At 56.5% G+C, this 21293-nt stretch overlaps 3 protein-coding genes and 1 long non-coding RNA gene across 5 annotated transcripts; 2 read left to right on the top strand and 2 right to left on the bottom strand.

The window, feature by feature from the left end:
* Positions 1-722: 722 nt before the first annotated feature.
* On the bottom strand, positions 723-3916 carry TLX2 (T cell leukemia homeobox 2). 2 transcript variants are annotated; one of them, XM_012502642.2, is made up of 4 exons: positions 3730-3916; positions 3257-3477; positions 1621-1858; positions 725-1517 (listed from the first exon to the last, which is right to left on the bottom strand). In XM_012502642.2, exons 2-4 carry the CDS (start codon positions 3265-3267, stop codon positions 969-971), a joined length of 798 nt encoding a protein of 265 aa, XP_012358096.2. In that variant the 5' UTR covers positions 3268-3477; positions 3730-3916; the 3' UTR covers positions 725-968. The 2 variants fall into 2 exon arrangements, with proteins under 2 accessions (XP_003268748.1, XP_012358096.2); XM_003268700.3 differs by lacking the exons at positions 3257-3477; positions 3730-3916 and adding an exon at positions 2285-3041 and having other exon boundaries at positions 723-1517.
* A 5422-nt stretch (positions 3917-9338) lies between these two features.
* PCGF1 (polycomb group ring finger 1) lies at positions 9339-12735 on the top strand. The gene is made up of 9 exons (XM_003268699.4): positions 9339-10197; positions 10626-10731; positions 10889-11041; positions 11526-11597; positions 11721-11826; positions 12008-12041; positions 12140-12226; positions 12359-12439; positions 12588-12735. The coding sequence occupies exons 1-9, from the start codon at positions 10105-10107 to the stop codon at positions 12633-12635; spliced, it is 780 nt and encodes a 259-aa protein (XP_003268747.1). The 5' UTR covers positions 9339-10104; the 3' UTR covers positions 12636-12735.
* A 362-nt stretch (positions 12736-13097) lies between these two features.
* On the bottom strand, positions 13098-17307 carry LOC115838339. The gene is made up of 2 exons (XR_004033344.1): positions 17231-17307; positions 13098-15134 (listed from the first exon to the last, which is right to left on the bottom strand). It is a non-coding gene; the product is annotated as an uncharacterized LOC115838339 (long non-coding RNA).
* A 775-nt stretch (positions 17308-18082) lies between these two features.
* Positions 18083-20280, top strand: LBX2 (ladybird homeobox 2). The gene is made up of 2 exons (XM_003268698.2): positions 18083-18460; positions 19482-20280. The coding sequence occupies exons 1-2, from the start codon at positions 18127-18129 to the stop codon at positions 19871-19873; spliced, it is 726 nt and encodes a 241-aa protein (XP_003268746.2). The 5' UTR covers positions 18083-18126; the 3' UTR covers positions 19874-20280.
* Positions 20281-21293: the final 1013 nt, after the last annotated feature.

Here is a 21293-nt window from a genome sequence, read left to right as displayed (position 1 = left end):
TTTTTGTATTTTTAGTCGAGATGGGGTTTCACCATGTTAGCCAGGATGGTCTCGATCTCCTGACCTTGTGATCCTCCCGCCTCGGCCCAAAGTGCTGGGATTACAGGCGTGAGCCACCGTGCCCAGCCTGCCCTTGGACTATTGACTTAGGTATTCTCCATCATCTTGCACATTGCAAACGTGGTTGTCGAATTTGGTGGAAAGGTTTAGTCCTTAGAACTCTGCTTTTCTCCTCAGAGTTCCCTCCCTCAGAGATTCTATCTGTTCTCATTCATTCTATCTAGGTCCACCTCTATGTGGATGTCAGCTGATCTCCCTCAAAGGCACTTCTCCAGGATTTATTCTCTCTAGGTATAGCATTTAGTTTTGCCTATACAGTTAATTTTGCTCCAATCTTCCCAATTTCCCTTTCATCATCCACAGCACCATTGATTTCCTGATGCTGCACATTTCCAGTCTTGGAATCACCTTTGATTCTTCTTAAGCTTGTCACGTCCAAATTATTTTCCAAATTCTCTTCACCCTAACTCCACTGGGCCCATTAACTTTGTCCACTGTTTCCTCCTCTCCCTTCTCTGTCCCTATGTGACACTAGAGCCAGATTTTCTTTCTAGATTTTCTCTTTCGTTGGGTGTGTAAGTATCCGACTCGCCTCCTGCCCAGGTGTGTTGCCGGAGGATGTGGCCAGCAGGCTGAACACACATGACAACGTGAGGCTCAAAGTCAGGAAGGAATCCTTAGCGATTATTTTACTGTTGAGGGATGAGATGCCCGGGGTGGACAACCCTCTGGTTCCGGTCACAATCAGCCAGCCTCTCGCGCTCCAGCACCCCCTCTATTGCTTCGCCGTGGTCGGCGTCTTCTTTCCTTCACACCTTTGGTACAGACCCAGCCGGCACCGCGCGCAACGCCGCTAGAGCCCCGCAGAGCCCCAGCTCCCGACCACCCGCCGGAGAATTCCGAGTCCCTCAGGAAAGCAGCTCCCATTGGCCAGCCCGGCCTCCTCCCCGCACCTCATTGGCTACTGTCCTGCAGGTCCCGCCCTCTCGGCGCCTCAGGTTCCAGCGGCGGCCGGCGTAACGGCAGTGAAGTGAAAAATGGCGGGAAAGGCCGCCTCTGAGCTGGCCTTGCATCTGCGCAACGCTGGCTTGGGAGCCGGCCGGTGGTGGAGGAGCCCTCGACGACAGCCTCAAGGCCTGCCGCTCCTCACGCGCCTGGCTGCCACTAGACCATGGGCGCAGGCAGCCGCGCTCTCCACCGCTCCGGGCCCGGCGCTCCACGCCGATCGGACGGGCGTCGCTCACACTACCGAGGCGAGCCCGGACACTGAAGCCACTTTGTTGTCCTCGGCCCAGGGCTGCAGGTTCTGCAGCGCGAAGAGAGACGAGTTGTGCAGGCAGAGAGGGTCCGGGGGCAGCGGCGGCCGCAGCGGCCGTGGCAACGCGTCCTGCTGCAGGTGCAGGAGCAGCCGGCCCGCGCGGTGCCGCTCGGCCTCGCGCTCCTCCGCCGTCTGGCGCCTAAGGGAGGGAGACGCGGGGTCAGAGGGGCCGCCCGCCGCCTCGCTTCTCACCAGGCCCGGCTCAGAGACCCTAGTCCGCCCTCGCCCGCGCCGCGCCTCACCGCCACTTGGTGCGTCGGTTCTGGAACCACGTTTTGACCTGTGCGTCGGTCATGCGCAAGGCCTTGGCCAGCGCCGCCCTCTCCGCAGAGGCCAGGTACTTCTGGCGCAGGAAGCGCCGCTCCAACTCCAGCACCTGTGAGCGGGAGAAGGACGTGCGCGGCTTCTTCCGCTTCGGAGGGGTCCGGTTTTGGTAGGGGTGGCCTATGCGGCGCGTCCCAGAGAAGGGCGAGAGCGCAGCTACCGGGAGGAAGAAAGACCAGGGCAGGATTTGCAGGGTGGCCCGAGGTGCCACTGAGAAGGCCGCGCGGCTGTCCAGGCCGCAGAGCTCCCGCGCCCTGACCTTACCCGGGCCCTAAGCATCAGCCGAGCCCTATAGCCAAGAAAGGCCCTTCCGCTGGGATGCGAGGGAGACGTCCCCTGTAACTTCACCCTACCCTCCCCGCGCGTGGACAGTGGGACTACAGAGGAGGGCGCCGGCACCGACGGCAGCTCCCTCCCCATCGCCTCTCGGAGGCAGGACCCAGAGATTCGAGTTGGGGGAGGATCCCCTGGGAGGATCTAGTGGGAGGTGTGAAAGGGGTCCTTGAGTTGGAGCAGAAAGCTAAGAGATGAGGAGACGGGGTCAGAGTCGGGCGTGACGCTGGAGGGGTCAGACAACCTCACCCGTGATCCGGTCCTTGGCAAAGCGGCGGCCGCTGTCCATCCAGGGGAAGGTGAGTCCCGCTAGGCCTCCGGCGCCGCCCAAACCCGAGGGCCCAGGCACTGCAGGCGCCCCCCCGGCGGGCGGTGGCACAGGCAGCGGGCGGTGCGCAGGGACGCGGATCACGCCGCCCGGGGCCACTCCGGAGCTGCCGGGCAGCGGGGCAAGTGAGCCGGCGGGACCGTAGCCCGAGGCTCCGTGGTATCCACCCGAGAACGCCCCACTCTCCCCATGACCCTGGCCCCCGCGACCCGGGCCTAGACCGCCCCCTGGGGTTTCGGGGCCGCTCAGGATCTGATCGATGCCGAAGCTGATTGGCTCGTGGTGTGGGAGGTTGTGTGGACCCAGCATCCCCGGCTCCATCGGTCTGGGCCGAGGAGAACCGCCGGAGGTTCGGTGGTTGGGGAGGATGCCTCAGGCAGCTCCAGAAGCCCAGCGGCGGCGCGCTCCGGAGAGTGGCCTCAGGGGCCCGCGGGGCTGGCCAAAGCAGGGCGCCGGGGTCCCCGGAACAGCAGCATCCCTGTGCACCCGGAGCAGCCGCGCCCGTGCCAGCCGCTGCCGGGCGTCCGCGCAGGGACTTGCATCCCGGGGGAGCACGGCCAGCTGGGGCCCCTGGAGCTTCCTTGCTGGCTCTCAAGCGCAAATAGACGCTGGGCTGCCGGCGCCGCTGCCCAAGTCCCGGGTGGAGAGGGTTGGCCAGCTCCGGCTGGGGCAGTGACTGACGGATCGGCCCGGGTGGGTAGTGGGGGCTGGGGGTAGGGCAGGGGCGGGGCCCACCAGTTAAAGGGGAAGGGACGCCTGTTTGCGCCAAGCGCAGGGGGAAGGCTGGCTGGCGGAGATGTGCGGGGCGGGGGACAGGGGGCCAGGGTGTTAGGAACCAGGCTCAGCGCGGGAGGGGTCCTAGCATGGGCCGCTGAGTCAGCGGAGATGCTCACCGCGCCTCCATCCTTGCTGGCCTCCGCCTTTGGGCTGCCTCCGCCTCACCGGCTTCCTCCGCAGGTGCCTCCTCCCCCAGCCCCCACTCTTCGCCTCTCGATGGATCCTTCTGGCCAACTCCCGGATTCGTTGTGGTCCCCGCCTAAATGCCCTCGAAGACCAAATCTCGTTGTGGTTTCCCGGCTGCGTAAGAAGCGGCTGGGGAACGGCGCCCGGTGAGCTGCAGGCCCAAGAAGAGAACAGGTGTGGGAAGGGGACGGCAGGGGCTAAGGGCGGGGAACGGCCGCTTTGGGCTGGCGATCGTGGTGCGCCTTCTGGCCTCTCCTGTAGGTCCCCCCAGCCCTGTTCATGCGCACCGGTAATTGGTGTCCTGTGTTTCTTAGAATTTCGATTTTCCAAAATCCGTGTAAAATGGACCATGGCTCAACCCGGGCCAAATCAGGCCGGCGGGTTCTTGGGGCTGGCACTCTACCCCCGGACCCCAAGTGCAGGGAGTCCTCAATGCAGGACTCTACCCCTCCATTCTGTGCCTAGAAAGTCTATTCTCACACTCTTCCTCCTCAACGGCGGGAGGGCGAAATCTTGCCATAGGGGACACGTGGGACCTCATTGAGGCCTTGGTTGCATCCCGGCCGCCTTGTTTCCCATAAACATTTTACCCCACCCAAACTCAGAAAATGGCCTGGAGCTGTCAGAGAAGGGAGGTGGGGAAAGACCCAAGCCGCTTGGTGACCTTGTGACCTCTGGCCATGGATCCAGGAGCCGGGAGTGTGTGAACTCTGCGTCCTTCCCGGGGATGGGACCCCCGCCGGGCGGGCCCCTGAGCCTTAGACCCGCCCCCGCCGCCGCCCTGCCCGGTGCAGGCCGCGGTAATCGGGTTAGCTGGGCCGGAATTACATTACCTTCCCCGGCCCGCCCCAGCCCCCGGGGGGGCCCTGGCGCCTCTGAGCCGGTGAGACTGGGCTCAGAGAGGGGGGCGCTTCTACCATCCTGCGGTGGCGGTGGCGGGTGGGCAGCTACGAGCAGCTCAGCCTACCTCTGACACGTGGTGGCCAAAGGACCTTACCCTGCTGTGCCAGCCCTCTACCCTCGTCCCTAGCCCACCCCCTGTTCAGCTCCATCCTGCTGGTTTCCCGTGTGAACCGAAATGCCTTGTAAGTCTAGTAGCTGGATCTCCCTGGGAGCACTGATCTTCAAACTGATTCTCCAAGATGCCCTGGGAAAGACTCTGCCCCCTCCTTTCTTCCCAGCAGATGGGCTGGCAGCCTGGTGCCTGGGGCAGGGTGAAGGGGTCTTTTCTCCCCTGGGAACCAGGAATGATACTTGGGCATCTGGGCAGGAAGATAAAGAAGAGAAAGAAGAGTGAGCTCTGTCCACCAGCCCTCCAATGTTCTCCGAAGCCTTATGTCTAGAGGAGGTGAACCATAAATGGGACAGAGGGCAGTGGGAGGAACAGTGGGCATTAATATGTGTCAACCTGCCAGGCGCGGTGGCTCACACCTGTAATCCCAGTACTTTGGGAGGCCGAGGCGGGTGGATCACAAGGTCAGGAGATTGAGACCATCCTGGCTAACACGGTGAAACCCATCTCTACTAAAAATATAAAAATTAGCTGGGCATGGTGGCGGGTACCTATAGTCCCAGCTACTTGGGACGCTGAGGCAAGAGAATGGCATGAACCCAGGAGGTGGAGCTTGCAGTGAGCCGAGATCGCGCCACTGCACTCCAGCCTGGGCGACAGAGCAAGACTCTGTCTGAAAAAAAAAAAAGTGTCAACCTCCCCCACCTTGACCACTGTCCTATCCAATTTGTCCAGCCCCTCCTCAGCCCTGCTCACAGACCATTCTGAAAGAGGGTGGGGGCTCCTACCAATTTAGCAGATGTATTTTCATCTTGATGGAGAAGACAGACATTATCACCTCCCATCTCTTTACAGAAACCCATGCACTTTTCTCAGCAGTAGAGAGGGCTACGAGGAAGCATGAACCTGTTCAGTCCAAATCTTCGGCTGGGAGCAGTGGCTCATGCCTGTAATCCCAGCACTTTGGAAGGCCAAGAGGGGACGGATCACCTGATGTCAGGAGTTCAAGACCAGCCTGGCCAACATGGTGAAACGCTGTCTCTACTAAAAATACAAAAAAATTAGCCAGGCATGGTGGCAGGTGCCTGTAATCCCAGCTACTGGGGAGGCTGAGGCAGGAGAATCACTTGAACCCGGGAGGCAGAGGTTTCAGTGAGCTGAGATCACCACTGCATTCCAGTCTGGGGTGACAGAGCAAGACTCCATCTCAAAAAAAAAAAAAATCTTCCTTGACAGCAAGGGCTGGATTCCCCCAGATGGGAGCAGGAAACCTAGGGAGACAGCAAAGAAATATAATCTCTGAAGAGGGCTGGTGTGCAGGTTAGGAGTTTGCTAGTCCATTTCTCTGCTCTGAAGGGTGAGTCTGGGGGCGGGGGGCAGGGTAACCAGTGTGTCTCCAGCCAACCTAAATAAATCCTCCTTGAATGAATCAATGAGTGAATCAACAAATGAAAAAAAAGGCAACATCATGCAGATCCATATATCCCTGCCTTTTGAGTTCAGCACAGATGGTACTGCCACCCAGAGATCGTTTAAGGAGAATGGTCACAAACTCAGTAGTTCATACAAGTCTTCTGGAGAGTTTTTAAAATATTTTAGTGCCCCACTTCAAGAACAGATGGCATCCAGTTATGTCACCCAGACCACAGTCCTAGGACTTTCTTTTTTTAAGAGACAGGGTCTCGCTATGATGCCCAGGCTGGCTGGCTGGGCTCAAACTCCTGGGCTCAGACAATCCTCCCACCTTGACCTCCTGAGTATCTAGAGTTACAGGTGTGCACCACCACCCCAACCTGGCTTGAAATGTCCTTTCTTGCCTCCTTGTCTCTGATTCACAGGGAAAGGATTGTTCCTGCTGGTTTATGTTGAAGATTGGCCGGGCCCTGTGGCTCACACCCGTAATCCCAGCACTTTGGGAGTCCAAGGCGGGCAGATCACGAGGTCAGGAGATCGAGACCATCCTGGCTAACACGGTGAAACCCTGTGTCTACTAAAAATACAAAATATTAGCCGGGCATAGTGGCGGGCACCTGTAGTCCCAGCTACTCGGGAGGCTGAGGCAGGAGAATGGCGTGAACCCGGGAGGTGGAGCTGGCAGTGAGCCGAGATCGCGCCACTGCACTCTAGGCTGGGTGATAAAGCCAGACTCCGTCTCAAAAAAAAAAAAAAAAAAAAAAAAAAAAAAAAAAAAAAAAAAAAAAAAGACGAAGATAGAGGTGCTGGAATGAGTGCCCCCTCATACACACTGCTTTGGATCTGTCTCACCATGTCCTGTGTGTCCGTGGCTCTCATCAACTTAGTCTTTCCTACCCCTCAGCTGTCTCAGATCTTTATCATCTGGACAAAATCTTTGCCTGAGTCTTCAAGAGAGATCATGCTTTTCCTTTCCTTTTTACTTCATGCTTACTGCCTCCATTTCATCATGATTTATTCTTGTTTTAACTCAGTGCAAGCTGCCTTCATTATAGTAACCCTTTCTCAGAGAGCTCCAGTGTCCAGTATCCCTCCTCCAGGACTTCCCTGACATGTTTTACTTTGTTGGTCATCAATTATTTTTTGAAGTGTCCCTTCTTTTTGCTTCTGTAATATCTTATTCCACATCTTTGGACTTTCGTAGTCACTGCTTATGTTTTTCCTCCACTGATTTTGCTTCTTCCACTGAAGACTGTGAGGAGTCTTCAGAGCTCAGACTTAAGCTTTCTTTTTTTTCTTTTTTTTTTTTAAGACACGGGATGTCACTCTGTCGCTCAGGCTGGAGTGTAATAGCATTATCACAGTTCACTGCTGCCTCAACCTCCCAGGTTCGAGCAATCTTCCCACCTCAGCCTCCCAAGTAGCTGGGGCTACAGGTACGCGTCACCATGCCAGGCTAATTTTTGTACTTTTTGTAGAGACGGAGCCCCACCATGTTGCCCAGGCTGGTCTCCAACTCTTGGGCTCAAGTATCCACCCACCTCAGCCTCCCAAAGTGCTGGAATTACAGGCATTAGCCACTGCACCAGGCCTTAAGCTTTCTTTATCTCTTCATCTGCTCAAGTTTCACCCATTCCAAAAGTCCCAACTCTCATATCCAGCCAGATAACTCTGAGACCTCCATCCCTTGTTCTGACACTTCAGCCCGACCGCCCACTCTCCTAGCCTTCTGACAAGCTCCCCCTGCTTCCCTGCAGCCACCTTAAGTCCAGCAGGCTGGAGGACATGCTTCCCTGCAAAGCTCTTCATTCACCCTCTTACCCAGGCCTACTAAGCCAGGTTCCTGGCTACTTCCTCCTATTACACTTTCCTTTGAAATGTTTCAGATAACAGCCCTTCCTTTTCATTGCCATTGCTAAAACCCTAATCGAGGCTCTCATCACCACCACTTGGATTCATTCATGTACTCATCCAGAAAAGTTTTATTGAACACCAACTATGCACCTGGCACTGGAGCTATATCTGTGAACACAACAGAGGAAAAAAATCCTTGCCACTGAGAAGCTTATAGTCTAGTGGAAAAGGCAGATGAAAAACTAGGAGATATGTTTTCTAGAAAATATTTTCTGAAAATAACTAGAAAATATATATTAGAAATGTATATTAAATAATAAATGCTAAGAATGCTAATAAATGCTAACCAGAAAAAAAAAAAGCAAGGAAGTGAAAGGGTGGGTGAGTTGTTATTCATCTAGAGTGATTACAGAAGCCTCATGAGTAAAGACCTGAAAGAAGGAGGGAGCCATTTTGGATACCTAAGCATTTCAAGTTGGGGACAAAGTGGAAGAATATCCTGGTGTATCTGAAGAGACTATGCAGGCCCTTGCACACCACTGTAAGACTTTGACTTTTATTCTGATTGAAAAGGGAAGCTCTCAACAGGTTTTAAACAGTAAAAAAGGAACAACCTAATTTTTCAACTTTATTTTTAATAGCTTTCTTGAAGTATAATGGATATATAAACTGCAGATATTTGAAGTGTACAATTTGATAAGTTTTGACATATGTATATACTCATGATACCATCATCACCATAAAAATAATAAACATATCCACATCTCAAAAATTGTCCTTTGTCCTTTGTGTTTCATGTTTTATCAGAATCACTAGCTCTGAGAAACATAGCACTGAACTGTTATGTTGAGAACAGGCGAAGGGGGACTCAAGGAAAACAGTCAAGAGGCCACTACGGAGGACAGATGATAGTGACTCAGACCAGGGAAGTAGGTAAACAGTGGCTGTAACAAGTAATTGATTAATCACTAATCTCATAACTTCTTGCTGCATATTCAATTCACTCTGAAGAGAAATGAACAAAAATGTTGCTTTCGGCCGGGCGAGGTGGCTCAAGCCTGTAATCCCAGCATTTTGGGAGGCCGAGGCGGGTGGATCACGAGGTCAGGAGATCGAGACCATCCTGGATAACATGGTGAAACCCCGTCTCTACTAAATATACAAAAAATTAGCCGGGCGTGGTGGCGGGCGCCTGTATTCCCAGCTACTTGGGAGGCTGAGGCAGGAGAATGGCGTGAACCCAGGGGGCGGAGCTTGCAGTGAGCCAAGATCACGCCACTGCACTCCAGCCTGGGTGACAGAGCGAGACTCCGTCTCAAAAAAAAAAAAAAAAAAAAAAAAAAAAAAATGTTGCTTTCACAGGATAACCTCCTCCCTTAAAAAAAGTCCACTAGCTCCCAATTGCCCTCAGGCTAAAAATCGCAACTCTTTACGGCCCTGCTTTTTCTATTACCACTCTCAAATCTACATCTTGACCTTCCTGTCCTCTGGTCATTCCCCTCCACGTCCTTTCTATTTCACCACACTTCCACCCCCCTCCCCGCCAAGTCTAAATTATGCCCAAAGTCCCACTTTCTCCAGAAAGCCTTTTTGAGGTCTCCATTGGAATCTCTCCCTTCTCGTATCTCCAGTTGCATTTGATGTTAATACCTCAGAGCAAATTTACCCTTTTTTAAGTACCCAGGGCTGGCGGTGTAGAGCTCTCGAGCGAGCACCCCGCATAGTCCCCAAGTTCGGGGCTGGGCCTATGCTACTACAGGCGCTCGCTGCCTAAGCCTGTCTGTGTGTGGCAGTGTCCTAGTCGTCCTCCCCTCCTCCTTCGGCATCTGCTCTGCATTAGTCTGTCCCAGGCCTCCGCAGGCGCCGATGATTAAATCATCATCATTAACCAGGGCCTGCCCCCCCCATCCCCGGCAGCAGGGGGAGAATGGGGGAATAAGATCACTACCAAGTCCCTAGGGGTCTCTCCCTCCCCATCCCCCGGCACCCTCTCCGAGACTCTGCAAAGCCCGAGAAACTCCCTCTGTGAAGCCGGGAGAAGGCCCGCCATCTGGATGAAGCTCCACTACGCGGACGCCGACAGGGCGGCATTACGAGGAGAGGACCCAGGAGGGGCTTCTTCAGCAGGGTCGTCGTCACAGAAGACCGACGACCCTGAGCGGGTAGCGGGCACAGACTGCCAGGCCTTTGGGGGTAGGAGGGGGCAGTCTTTCGCAGGCTCCAAAAGTTAGTCATGAGGTCGCGTAGGGTCTATTATGATGATTTCTACAGGAGATTGAAGAGATAGGACCCTTCCCTACGCTCCCCCCCCACTCCTTAATTACGGATTGAGGAGGGGAGGGGCCGGTGGGGCTCAGGTGAGCGCACGGGGAGAAAGGGACGTGGGCGGGGCCTTACAGAGGGTGAGCGAATCCGAAAAGACCTAGAACCTCGTTGCTGGGAGACAAGTCCCGCCCTGCAGGCGGCACCGGAAGTGGCCGGCTGGGATCAGCCTTTAAGATGGCGTCTCCTCAGGGGGGCCAGATTGCGATCGCGATGAGGCTTCGGAACCAGCTCCAGTCAGTGTACAAGATGGACCCGCTACGGAACGAGGTGCAAGGGCGGCAGGGTTACTGCTGTGGTCGGCCAGCGGTGCGAATTGGGGCGGGCTAAATGACGGGCGGTGGCTGGCCGGGCGCCCAGTGCGCCTGCGCAGAGACAGAGTGCCCAGTGCGCCTGCGTGATTGCGATCGGGTTGCCAAACTCCGGTTAGGACGCCTGCGCATTGTGTCGCCGACGTCGTGTAGTCTCCCCTGGGAAAGGAGGGTCAGGCGAGTCCACGTGAGGGAAGCCCCCGCTGTGCGCGGAGCCCTCTGCTGGGCGGAGGGGGAGTGCCAGCCCCCAGGAGCTAGTCCCCGGCTGATGGCGCAGGGCGCGGGGCTTGGCCGTGGAGTGTGATGAAGGAGGCGACCCCCAAGGCGGGAAGGCGCACGGGTTGGGGTTTGAGGGTGGATGATTGGTGACGGAGGGTGTATCTTCAGGAGGAGGTTCGAGTGAAGATCAAAGACTTGAATGAACACATTGTTTGCTGCCTATGCGCCGGCTACTTCGTGGATGCCACCACCATCACAGAGTGTCTTCATACTTGTGAGTGCCTTGGAGACTGCCTAGTTCTTCCAGTCCCTAGTCTTCACCAAGCTGACTGCCAGCTTCTGTGCGGCCTGCCTCACGCATCCAGGCACCCCACCCAGCCCATGAATCCAGTTTCCAGAGGGCCTGAGAATCTGCTTTTCTTTTCCTGCAGTCTGCAAGAGTTGTATTGTGAAGTACCTCCAAACTAGCAAGTACTGCCCCATGTGCAACATTAAGATCCACGAGACACAGCCACTGCTCAACCTCAAACTGGACCGGGTCATGCAGGACATCGTGTATAAGCTGGTGCCTGGCTTGCAAGACAGTGAGTCACCAACCTGACTTTGAGGGGCCTCTTGAGGACTAATTGCTGAGGGGCAGCTTGAGGTGACAGGGGTTTGGTAGGACTCACGTAGGCAGAAGGCCAAAGATGAGGGAAGGACAAAAAGTGAGGAAGGGCTAATACTTTATTCTCCTTTTTTTTCTTTTTTTGAGACGGAGTCTTGCCCAGGCTGGAGTGCAGTGGCACAATCTCGGCTCACTGCAAGCTCCACCTCCCGGATTCACGCCATTCTCCTGCCTCAGCCTCCCAAGTAGCTGGGACTACAGGCGCCCGCCACCACGCCCAGCTAATTTTTTGTATTTTTTAGTAGAGACGGGGTTTCACCATGTTAGCCAGGATGGTCTCGATCTCCTGACGTCATGATCTGCCCACCTCTGCCTCTCAAAGTGCTGGGATTACAGGCGTGAGCCACTGCGCCCAGCCCCGAAGGGCTAATACTTTATTCTCATACTTCACCTTCTTCTAGGTGAAGAGAAACGGATTCGGGAATTCTACCAGTCCCGAGGTTTGGACCGGGTCACCCAGCCCAGTGGGGAAGGTATGTCCTTGGCCGTGGGAGAGTAAAGCCCCCAGAGCATTCTTCTTGCCCAGTTTTGCTCTCTGGGGAAAGAGGAGTATGGAATGTGTGCCACCAGCCACCTCACTACCCTATCTTTCTCAGAGCCAGCACTGAGCAACCTTGGCCTCCCCTTCAGCAGTTTTGACCACTCTAAAGCCCACTACTATCGCTATGATGAGCAGCTGAACCTGTGCCTGGAGCGGCTGAGGTGAGGAGAAGGTCAGGGGTTACAGGAGGTGACAGTGCCAATGACCCAGAGCCAGGGAGGGTCTGGGGGAGAGGTCGAGCAGTGAGTGAGTGCCTATCCCCTTGAAGAGAGTATATCATGGCTCTGGGTGGGGGAGAGGAGGAAAGATAGGGTTCCCTAACCTGTGTCTATTTCCCCCCAGTTCTGGCAAAGACAAGAATAAAAGTGTCCTGCAGGTGAGAAGGGCTGAGGGGAGGGCTTCTCTAAGGAGACTCACCTCCCATGGTCCTTCTCTGACACACCTTGCCCTCTTCCCTCCCCTCCCTGCTCCCAGAACAAGTATGTCCGATGTTCTGTTAGAGCTGAGGTGCGCCATCTCCGGAGGGTCCTGTGTCACCGCTTGATGCTAAACCCTCAGCATGTGAGTAGTCCCACAGTAGGTTTCTTGAGGGGGAGAAGGGGATAAGAAAGGAGGGACAGAGTCTAGGGTGGACCAGGGTAGCTTTTGACCTGCCAGAAAGTTCCTAAAATTATGCTCCCATCTCCCTCCTAGGTGCAGCTCCTTTTTGACAATGAAGTTCTCCCTGATCACATGACAATGAAGCAGATATGGCTCTCCCGCTGGTTCGGCAAGGTAAGCCAGGCCACCCTCCCTGGCATCACACCCTCTTCAGACTCCCCCCAGCCAACCTACAGTCCTCAGGGGAAGGATGGGCTGAGGGGCCCTTTGGATAATAGAAGAACATTCCCCACCGACTACTACTTTCTCATTCTCTCCTTAGCCATCCCCTTTGCTTTTACAATACAGTGTGAAAGAGAAGAGGAGGTAGGGGCCAAGCCCCCACCCCATCCCACTCCCCTTCCCTCCCCAGATATTTATGTGAAATGAACTGCAGCTTTATTTTTTGAAATAAAAACTTTTAAAAAGCACCTCTCTTCTTCCTTATTCTTCCTGCCTCATACTCATGCTGTGTCCTGCCTTCTTCAAAAATCCTCTGAGTTTCATTGTGAAGAAGGGCCTGTCCTCTATGGCCATGGGCCCTCAATGTCTTGCCAAAGGAGAAGGGTAGAGGATCCCTATATGTGTGAAACCAGGCCTCCCGCACCACTCATTTTGGTGATGGGAAGGTTTCCTGGAGGGGAGCTCTCAGCTGTCCTTGTATGCTGCAGCATACAGTGCGGGCGGGCCTGTTAGGAGGTGTCCTAATTCAGCGGTGGTGAGAAGGCTAGAGTTGGACAGTGGCTGCTGCAGGATTGAACAAGTGTGATTTTTTAAAGAAAAATCCAAAGAATTGCATTATAGTTTTATAACTTGGGGGATGGGGACAAAAAGGAGGGAGAAGTCTAAAAAACAAATGGAGTGGGGGTCACAGGAATTGTCAGAAATGGAGGCTTAAGCTGTCCATACAGGATTCAGCAAGTACTTGGGGACTGAGACTAGAAGAAGCCAGGGTGGGGAATAAGTAAGTAGCTGAGGAGGAGAGGGAGCTGATATAGAGGAGAGCAAGGGCAACTTCAAGGAACAAGAGGGAAGCTGCAACGCACCAGCTCCGGTAATTCAGCAAACATTCCTTGTCTGTATGCCATGCCAGGGTCCTTGTTCTATGGTTCAGTGGGGTAGCTAGAAACTTGCCCAACCGGGACAGGAACAGACAGAGGCCAAAGCAAAGAGTTCCTGAAGGTAGCCGGCCTGCTGCCAAAGCTGGGACAAACTATGGAGGCGCAGCGTGTGTAACCAGAACCCGAGTTAAAACCTAGGTCCCACCCTGGCCGGTCTGACTCCACGGCTTCTAGGGGTTGGTTGTGCGAAGCTGTTGAGGGCTGAAGGCGCTAACCATCAAAGATGGAGGTCGGGTGGCAGAGGATGGGGCGGGAGGCAGGGAGTGAGTACAGCGAAGGCGGCCTCAACTGGATAAGAAAACTCCAGACTTGGGGGAAAGGCCTGAGCTCGAATTGGACGCTCTGGGGTGCCACAGTCGGACTCTGTTTCCGGGAGACCTCCGCCTCTCCGCGCGGATGAACAGGCTGCAGACGCCGAGGAAGAGTTCGAGTGCATGGGGCACTGATGGGGACCCGGGTGGGCACACCGCGGACGGCCTGGGTACGCTTCTTTACTGACATGTTCTCCAAGGTTAGCAAAGCTTCCAGGCTCCAGCCTGGAATGCCTCTAACCCCGCTCCCCGACCTCCTCTAGGAACACCCTAGCTCAGGGCTCCCCACTCCCCTTCCTCCGAATTGAAGCTCTGTGGGCTTTGCGGTCCGGGCGAGTACGTGGCGGCCGGGGCTGTTCTCCAGGAGTTTCTGCGCAAAAAGTTTCTTAGGAGTGACGGGATGGCGTGGGCTCAGGAGAGAGTAGAAACGCTCCCTGGGGCTTTGCAGGGACCGAACAGCTGCGGGAGCTGGGGAGCAGTCCGACTGGGTCTCCCTGGAAGGCCCTGCCATTGGGGCTGGGCGGCAGCTCGGGGTCGAAAAAGCCGGGTCTGAAGATTAATGGGCCCGAGGCAGGAGACCCTGAGGACCAAGTCACGGGACTTGAGGCCCTTGATGACTCACGCCTTGAGGCCGAGCAGCGCGGAAAGCGCTCAGGCCGGATCTGGGGTGGGGCCCCGCCGAGCCTTGGTCTTGTCTGTCAGCAGCGGCAGCTGCACTGGTCTCCCGAGGTGGCTGAAGCTGGCCAGCTGCTGGCTCCGCGCCGCTCGTCCCGGGCCTATGGGTCCATTCCCCACGCCCACCCGGACCCCGAGGTCACTCGGGTCTCCGTCTGTGCCAGGGAGGGAGAATCACGCCCAGGGTCCTCTCTGGCTTCGCGCGACTGAGAACGCGCCCGGACGCGGCGCGGCGCTCCGAATTCAAAGGAGAGGCGGCGGCAGGACCACCCCAGGGCGCCGTCTGCACCCCCGGACACACTCGGCCGTGCTGCGCTTCCGGGACAAGGCGTCGGCTCTCCCCTGAGGGCCAAACCTTGCCCCTGCCCACCTTCCTTACCTCCGCCATTTCCAGGACTCACATCCAAAGGCGACAGCACCAGGATTTGCTCCCGCCTTTGGCACAGAGGAGGACGGGTCCCTCTCTCAGCCTGGCCAGTCTTTCCCAGGGCTTGACAGGAAAAAGGACTTCCCTAGAAGTGAGTCTTGGGGAGTTGGGGGGAGAAAAGTGTCGGGGAGGGCGTCGGAGTTTCTCACCGCTGGCTGCTTCTCGGCCCGCACGCCCGGGAGGGTGGCGGTGGGAGCGCAGAGATCTTTGCAGGGCGGAAAACAACTCAGAGGCCTGCCGCCCCCAAAGTCATGAAACTAAAATATAAGGATCGGTTCACTCCGCAGTAGCGCTTTCTGAAAGAGAAAACAATCCCAGAAGTGTGCGGGACGGACGGACGCCCCGCCTCACGCTCCTCCGCCTGGACTTTCCTCCCGGAATTCCCACTTCCCTCTCACTCCGGTTCACGGACGTTTCCTAAGGGTGGGGAGGAGGGGGGCAAGCTCTTCGCTGAGACTGTCCTTGTCCACCTCCCCAAGGGGGTTATTCTGAGGGTCCTCCAACCCTCCTACACATTCACAGAATTCAGTGGCATGTCCGGGCCAGGCAATCCGAGACTAAAGGTCGTTTGTTGAGCAGGCCTCCGTGCCACCGGTGGGGAACGGGGTCGAGCGGGGGCGGCCCGGGGTGGAGGAACCCGCCGATGGGTTGTGTGGGTGCAAGATAAGGTGGGGGTAGGGCTGAGAGTAGCGTTAGGGTGAGTGGTAGGAAGTTTTTTCATAGGTGAGAATGGGAAATCTGAAAGGGGAGATGTGAGGAAGCATCCTTAAGCGGGAATGGGGTGCCTTCCCAAGACAGCGAATTTGGAATGTGGGATCTCTACAAGGGGAGGGAATGCAGGACCCCGAAATGTCTGAACGGACAATAAAAGGACTCTGAGAAGGTGGGAAACACAAGAGATTGCCTGAGAAGGAAAACCATTGGCCCCGCGGGGCCAGTGGTGAAGGCTGGCCTCCATGCATCTCTTGAGAAGGATTGTGAACAGGGAGGGTTCTACCCGCGGGTGGGAAGAGGCTAGCACTGGGGAGCTTCTGCGCCTCCAAGCTGGGGTGGGGGGTAACCTTATAGGACTGCCGAGTGAGTGTCCCCTCCCCAACCCAGAACAAGTTTTAATCTCTTAATCTTCCTCATTAATCACTCACCCTCCTCCTACCCCTCTCTGTGGATCCGATTTCGCCCTAGCTCGAGTTCCAGTACTGAGAAAAGTCCCCTTCTGTGGCCCCACGATCCCCTGGACTACTCCCTGGCCGCTATGACGACCTTAGAGGGGCCTCTGCTGTCCTGGGCCTCCTCCCTTTGCTAGTCTCCACTTCCATCTCCTCCCCCAAACTCATGTTTGGGAGCTGTCCAATCCCAGTACCTGAGCCCAGCTGCAGAGGGGAGAACTAGGCGGGAGAGATGGAAGGGGCTGCGAGGCACAGGCCCATCAGGAGAGCTCCACACTCCTCACAGACACACGCAAGTAATTGAGAGCAGAGGTAGAGACAGACACAAAAGCCACATAGAGGATGCATGAGTGAAGGTTGCAGCATCTGCTTGGTGACATGCCTGGGATGCAGTGGGGCAGTTCCTGCTGCCTCGAGAGAGCTGCTTTATTGCACATTAAGTGAAACCACTAAGATGGTTTCCAGGGCTGAGGCCTGTAGCCTGAAGATCTCTCCAGGCCCTCCCCTGCCCCTCACCATTAATAACCATTTAACAAGGTCCTGAGGCAGCTCAGCTTTCCACCATGGCCTGGCTCTGCTCTTTGATCCAGCAGTGGCCCATCAGGCTTTAAGTGTGTTGTTCAGCTTTCCAGGAGGGCATTATGTGAATGTTGCAGGTGGGGGAGGGGGGTTGTTGGAGTGAGCCCTTTACCAAGAAGACCCTATCAAGGTGCCTTCCCATCTTTGTCAAGGAGTCTTTGGCCCAGGTGCCTTGGATCTCCTAAGCCCTGTTTAGGGAACCCCAATTGCATGCTGCAGTTGCCCCAGGGAATAGACAGGTGGACACTGCACAGATGGTGGGAGACGCAGCGGTCTACAAGGAAAGTGACATAATGGACAGTCCGGGAGGGACTGGCCTGGTTTTTCCTGATACTGTTTTACAAAGCTAGAAGCACATCAGTTTCTGACTTCCCTGGGCAGCAAAGCAGCAAGCTCCTCAGGAGTGGCAGGGCTTCCCTGCCTCTGAGGTGTGAATACTCCAGCTGTTTGGGGTGGAATGTAGGAACAAAACCCATACCTTGCTGGGCCTCCACTGCTGAGGCCCCACTGTCCCTGAGCTGCCTTCTTCCTACAAAGGAGGGCTGTGGGTGCTTACCCAAGTATGAGCCCAGAACCAGAATAAGTGTGGCAGATAAAAAGGACCCAGATTAAATAGGAATGAGTATCCCAGGCCTCACAGTTAGTACCTGGGTTGTCAGGAATGCCTGTCCCAAGATCCAGTTGGGTCCGTGAAGTCTGCCCTTCAAGTCTCTCTTCTATGGGGAGTGACCCCTCTCTGGTCAGGGCACCTTGCTCCCCTTGGCAGTTTCTGAGCCTCTGCAGGCTGGGGAAACCATACATACCTGAACTATGGGAGCTTAATAAAAAGAAGACAAAGACAGACAAAATCGACTGATTTTGCCAGTCCTCACTGACAAAGACCCCTCCTGGGCAGTTGCACCAGCTCGGAGTTCCCTGAATCTTCTCTCCTGCGGCCCGGTCTCCCGGCAGCTTCTCTGTGTGTTCTGACTTCGTCAGGTGGGGCAGCCTCGGGTCCATTCACCTGTGCTTGCTTCTTCGTGGCATCCCCACTATTCCCAGTTGCAGTCGCTCCGCCAGGCCAGGTCCTCCCAAGTGTTGCGCCCCCGACCCATGCAGCACTACTTCCAGCCGTCAGGACCAGAAACAACGTTTCTCAGGGGTGGGGTGGGGAAGAGGGAGCCAGGTTAGGAGACTGAGGTCCTAGCTGGGATCAGAGATCCCAGCACAGTCAGCCCTGATAGCCTTCCTCAGAACTTTGCAAATCCCCAGCCGCTGGGGCCAGAGAAGGCAATTTTATCGTCTACGAGTTTATGAGCCAGAGCGGCGGCTAGGCGGGGAGTCGGCAGCATACAGCGTCTGGAGGTATGGCCCGGCCTGACTGTGCACGGTGCAGCGCCCTGTAGCACGGAGCAGCCCCGCGGCCCTGCTCTGATGGGTAGTTTGGTCGGCTTCTGCTCTCCGCGCCTGCCCCAGCCTGTAGAAATACCCTCCCCGGACATCCAGGAGCTCCAGACCCACCGCGGCCCGGAGTGGAGAGGTGGGGGCGCAGGAGGAGGGGCACATGGGACTCGGGCCCAGAGCCGGGGGCGGGTCCGAGACTGGGGGCCCGGATCGGGAGCCGAGCGCTGGGGCCCAGGCAGCTGCGGAGCCGAGCGCAGCGGGCAGCGGGACCGCCCCAGCCCGGCCGACTATGAACTCGGGACGCGAGCCCCGAACACCCGGGACACTCTTAAGCATCGCAGACATCCTAGCCCCGCGCATGGTCCCCCGAGCACCATCTGCGCCGCAGCTTCCAGAGTCGGGTCCGGGTCCAACGTCGCCGCTGTGCGCGCTGGAGGAGCTGACTAGTAAAACTTTCCGCGGACTTGACGCGCACGCTCCGCAGCGGTCTGAAGGTATAGAGCCGGCAAGGTCGCGGACTCTGACTTGGCCTTTTCCCCACCTCTCTCCTCCTGGTTCCCCGTCTCAAACCTTTGTCCCAGCCCAGGCCACCCACCCTAATCCGTCCCCTGTCCTCAGCCCACGTGCCAGGACTCGCACCTGCGACTTCTCACCTCTCCTCCGTTAGTCCCTAGGTTCCGCGGCGGCTCCGGAAGGCCGCCAGTGCCAAGGGAAAAGAGCAGACCGTTGCCAACAGAGCGACCTGTTGCTCTGTTCCTTGTAGGCGGGGCAATCGCGATAGAGAAGGGCAGGAGAGAAAGAGACAAAAGGCTTGAGCCGCAGGCGGTAAACAAGTGAGCCTGCAAAGGCGGCACAGAAAACGCTGGAAAGAGAGTCGAGTCTCTCCGAGTGACCAGAATCCGCTCCAAGCCATTCTCTTCTCGAGGGGAGTCAAGGAGCAGAAAGCCCTTGGCGCAGCATTGGGCGCGGGACTCCGCACTCTGCCTTTCCTCACTCTCTGGTACCTCATTATCTCCCTTTTGGGCTGCAGGAGCGGGCTCTGGTGTCACTAAGGAACTGTAAACCGAATGCCCGACCCGATCCATGGAAGGGCATGATCTAAGTCCTGTTACCACCACCACGCTGGGTCAGCTGCCCTGACTCTTACTCGCCTCTAGTGTCACCCTCAACCTATAGCCTGCTCAGCCTGAGGCTCCTAAAAGCCTCAAAGGCTCCACCGCAGAAGGTTTGACCCTGCACCTCTGAATCATCCCTCCCTTCCTTCACTTCCTTGCCACTACAGTATGCCCTCAGCCTGCTGCCTTTCGCACCCCTGTGGCCAGCCCTCTTTGCGCCCCATATCCCCACCTGGGCCTGACTCCCGATAAGGGATCACAGTTCTGGTCTCCGTCCGCCTTCCTGGCTCTCCCCCTACTTCCCCCACCGCCACCGGCCCGACCCAACCCCCAACTTTTCTTTCCAGGCCTCAGCCTGATTCCCGGAGGCTGGAAACTGACCCCCTCCCTATCCCTACAGGGCGGGCAGCCCCGGACGCGCTGGGCCCTGGCCCCTCCGGCCGCAAGCGGCGCAAGTCACGCACTGCGTTCACCGCGCAACAGGTGCTGGAGCTGGAGCGGCGCTTCGTCTTCCAGAAGTACCTGGCGCCGTCCGAGCGAGACGGGCTAGCTACGCGACTCGGCCTGGCCAACGCGCAGGTGGTCACTTGGTTCCAGAACCGGCGAGCCAAGCTCAAGCGCGACGTGGAGGAGATGCGCGCCGACGTCGCCTCGCTACGCGCGTTGTCCCCGGAAGTCCTGTGCAGCCTAGCGCTGCCCGAGGGCGCTCCAGATCCCGGCCTCCGCCTCGGCCCTGCCGGCCCTGACTCCCGGCCCCACCTGTCAGACGAGGAGATACAGGTGGGCGATTGAAGACAAAGCCGCCGCCAATCCTGGGCTCTGGGACCCTGGACTCCTCACCTCGCGCTCTGCCTCCGGCCAGAGTTCCAGGGTGGAGGAAGGAGGTCCACTTGGGCCTCTTCCGGCCCACAGCCCAGACGCTCATCTTTTCCGGTTTTTTTTTAAGTTTGTTTTGTTGTCTGAGACAGAGTCTCGCTCTGTCGCCCAGGCTGGAGTGCCGTGGAGCGATCACCGCTCACTGCAGCCGCGACCTCCTGGGCTCAAGCGATCCTCCTGCCTGAGCCTCCTGACTAGCTGGGATTACAGGCGTGCTGCACCACCCCAGGCTAATTTAAAAAACTTTTTTTTAGAGAGGAGGTCCCGCTATGTTGTCCAGGCTAGCTTTCCCAATATTTGAATAAAGTCGAGACTCTGCTGCACCATGCCTCTATCCAGACGCCCGCCAGGAGCAAGGAACAGTGAAATCTGTAAAGTGCTATGGAGAGTCCGCACTTGGCACTGTACCAGGGCTCTCAATGCAATGTTTCCTTTAGCTCTTATAGCAACCCTTTAAGGTAGGTAATAATTACACCATTTTTACAAAGTAAGAACCCTGAGGTCAGGTTTTGGACCCAGCATCCAGGCAGCCTTCAGAGCTGATGCTTATCAGTCTACCAAGGGGAAGTCACCGGGCCTGAGTGAAAGACAGTGGGGCCTTGTCCCACCTACTCTCTGCCTGGAAGACCTTGATTCGAATCCCTAGGTTGGCCCCAGAGTGATGACATTGTTTCCCCACCTGTTAATGGGTTCCTGACCCTTTCCCCATCCTGCCAAAGGAACCCTCCGCTGGGACACAGGCAAAGAGATGGATGCCCAGAGAGGCCACACCCCTACCTGGAAGACCTCTGCCAGGCCCCCGGGCCAGAAATTTTCCCACTAGGATGGTGGCAGCAGCCAGAGGGTGGAAAGGCTTGGCCCGCTGGGGTGAAGCTTGGAGTAGTGGCCTTGCCTGGTAGGGATTCCAGCCTAACTCAGCCAGTGGACATTTCTGACATTCATTTATTCCACTGGTGATAATCACCCTGAGGAGGGGGAACGCTCAGTAGTTGCAGGCCTTCCCCTCCCCAGTGGTCCCAGCCAATCTTCAGATCAAGCTCAGGTGTCTTTCCTGCTTCCCTTCTCTCCTGTCAGTCCTCCGGCTCTCTTCAGACTTTCTATTGCCTCTGCCTAAGTGTGACAACCCCACTTTCAAGGAAGCTCCATGGGTTCAAGGGGGGTCAGCTAGGGCCTTAGTTGCATGTGGAGGGCCCAAGAGAGAATATTCCTTGGAGAGTGAACGAGGCTGGAAGGCAGAAGGGAACCTGGCATTTTCAGACAGTACCACTTATTAAGCAGTTCCAAGTGCTTTGCAGGTATTAATCCTTAAAATAACCCAACAGGACAGAGACTTTTC

The sequence above is a fragment of the Nomascus leucogenys genome, chromosome 14, assembly GCF_006542625.1.
Source record: "Nomascus leucogenys isolate Asia chromosome 14, Asia_NLE_v1, whole genome shotgun sequence".
Taxonomy (NCBI): domain Eukaryota; kingdom Metazoa; phylum Chordata; class Mammalia; order Primates; family Hylobatidae; genus Nomascus; species Nomascus leucogenys.
The sequence above is the reverse complement of the archived record's forward strand: the minus strand, read 5'-3'. Positions and strand labels throughout refer to the sequence as shown.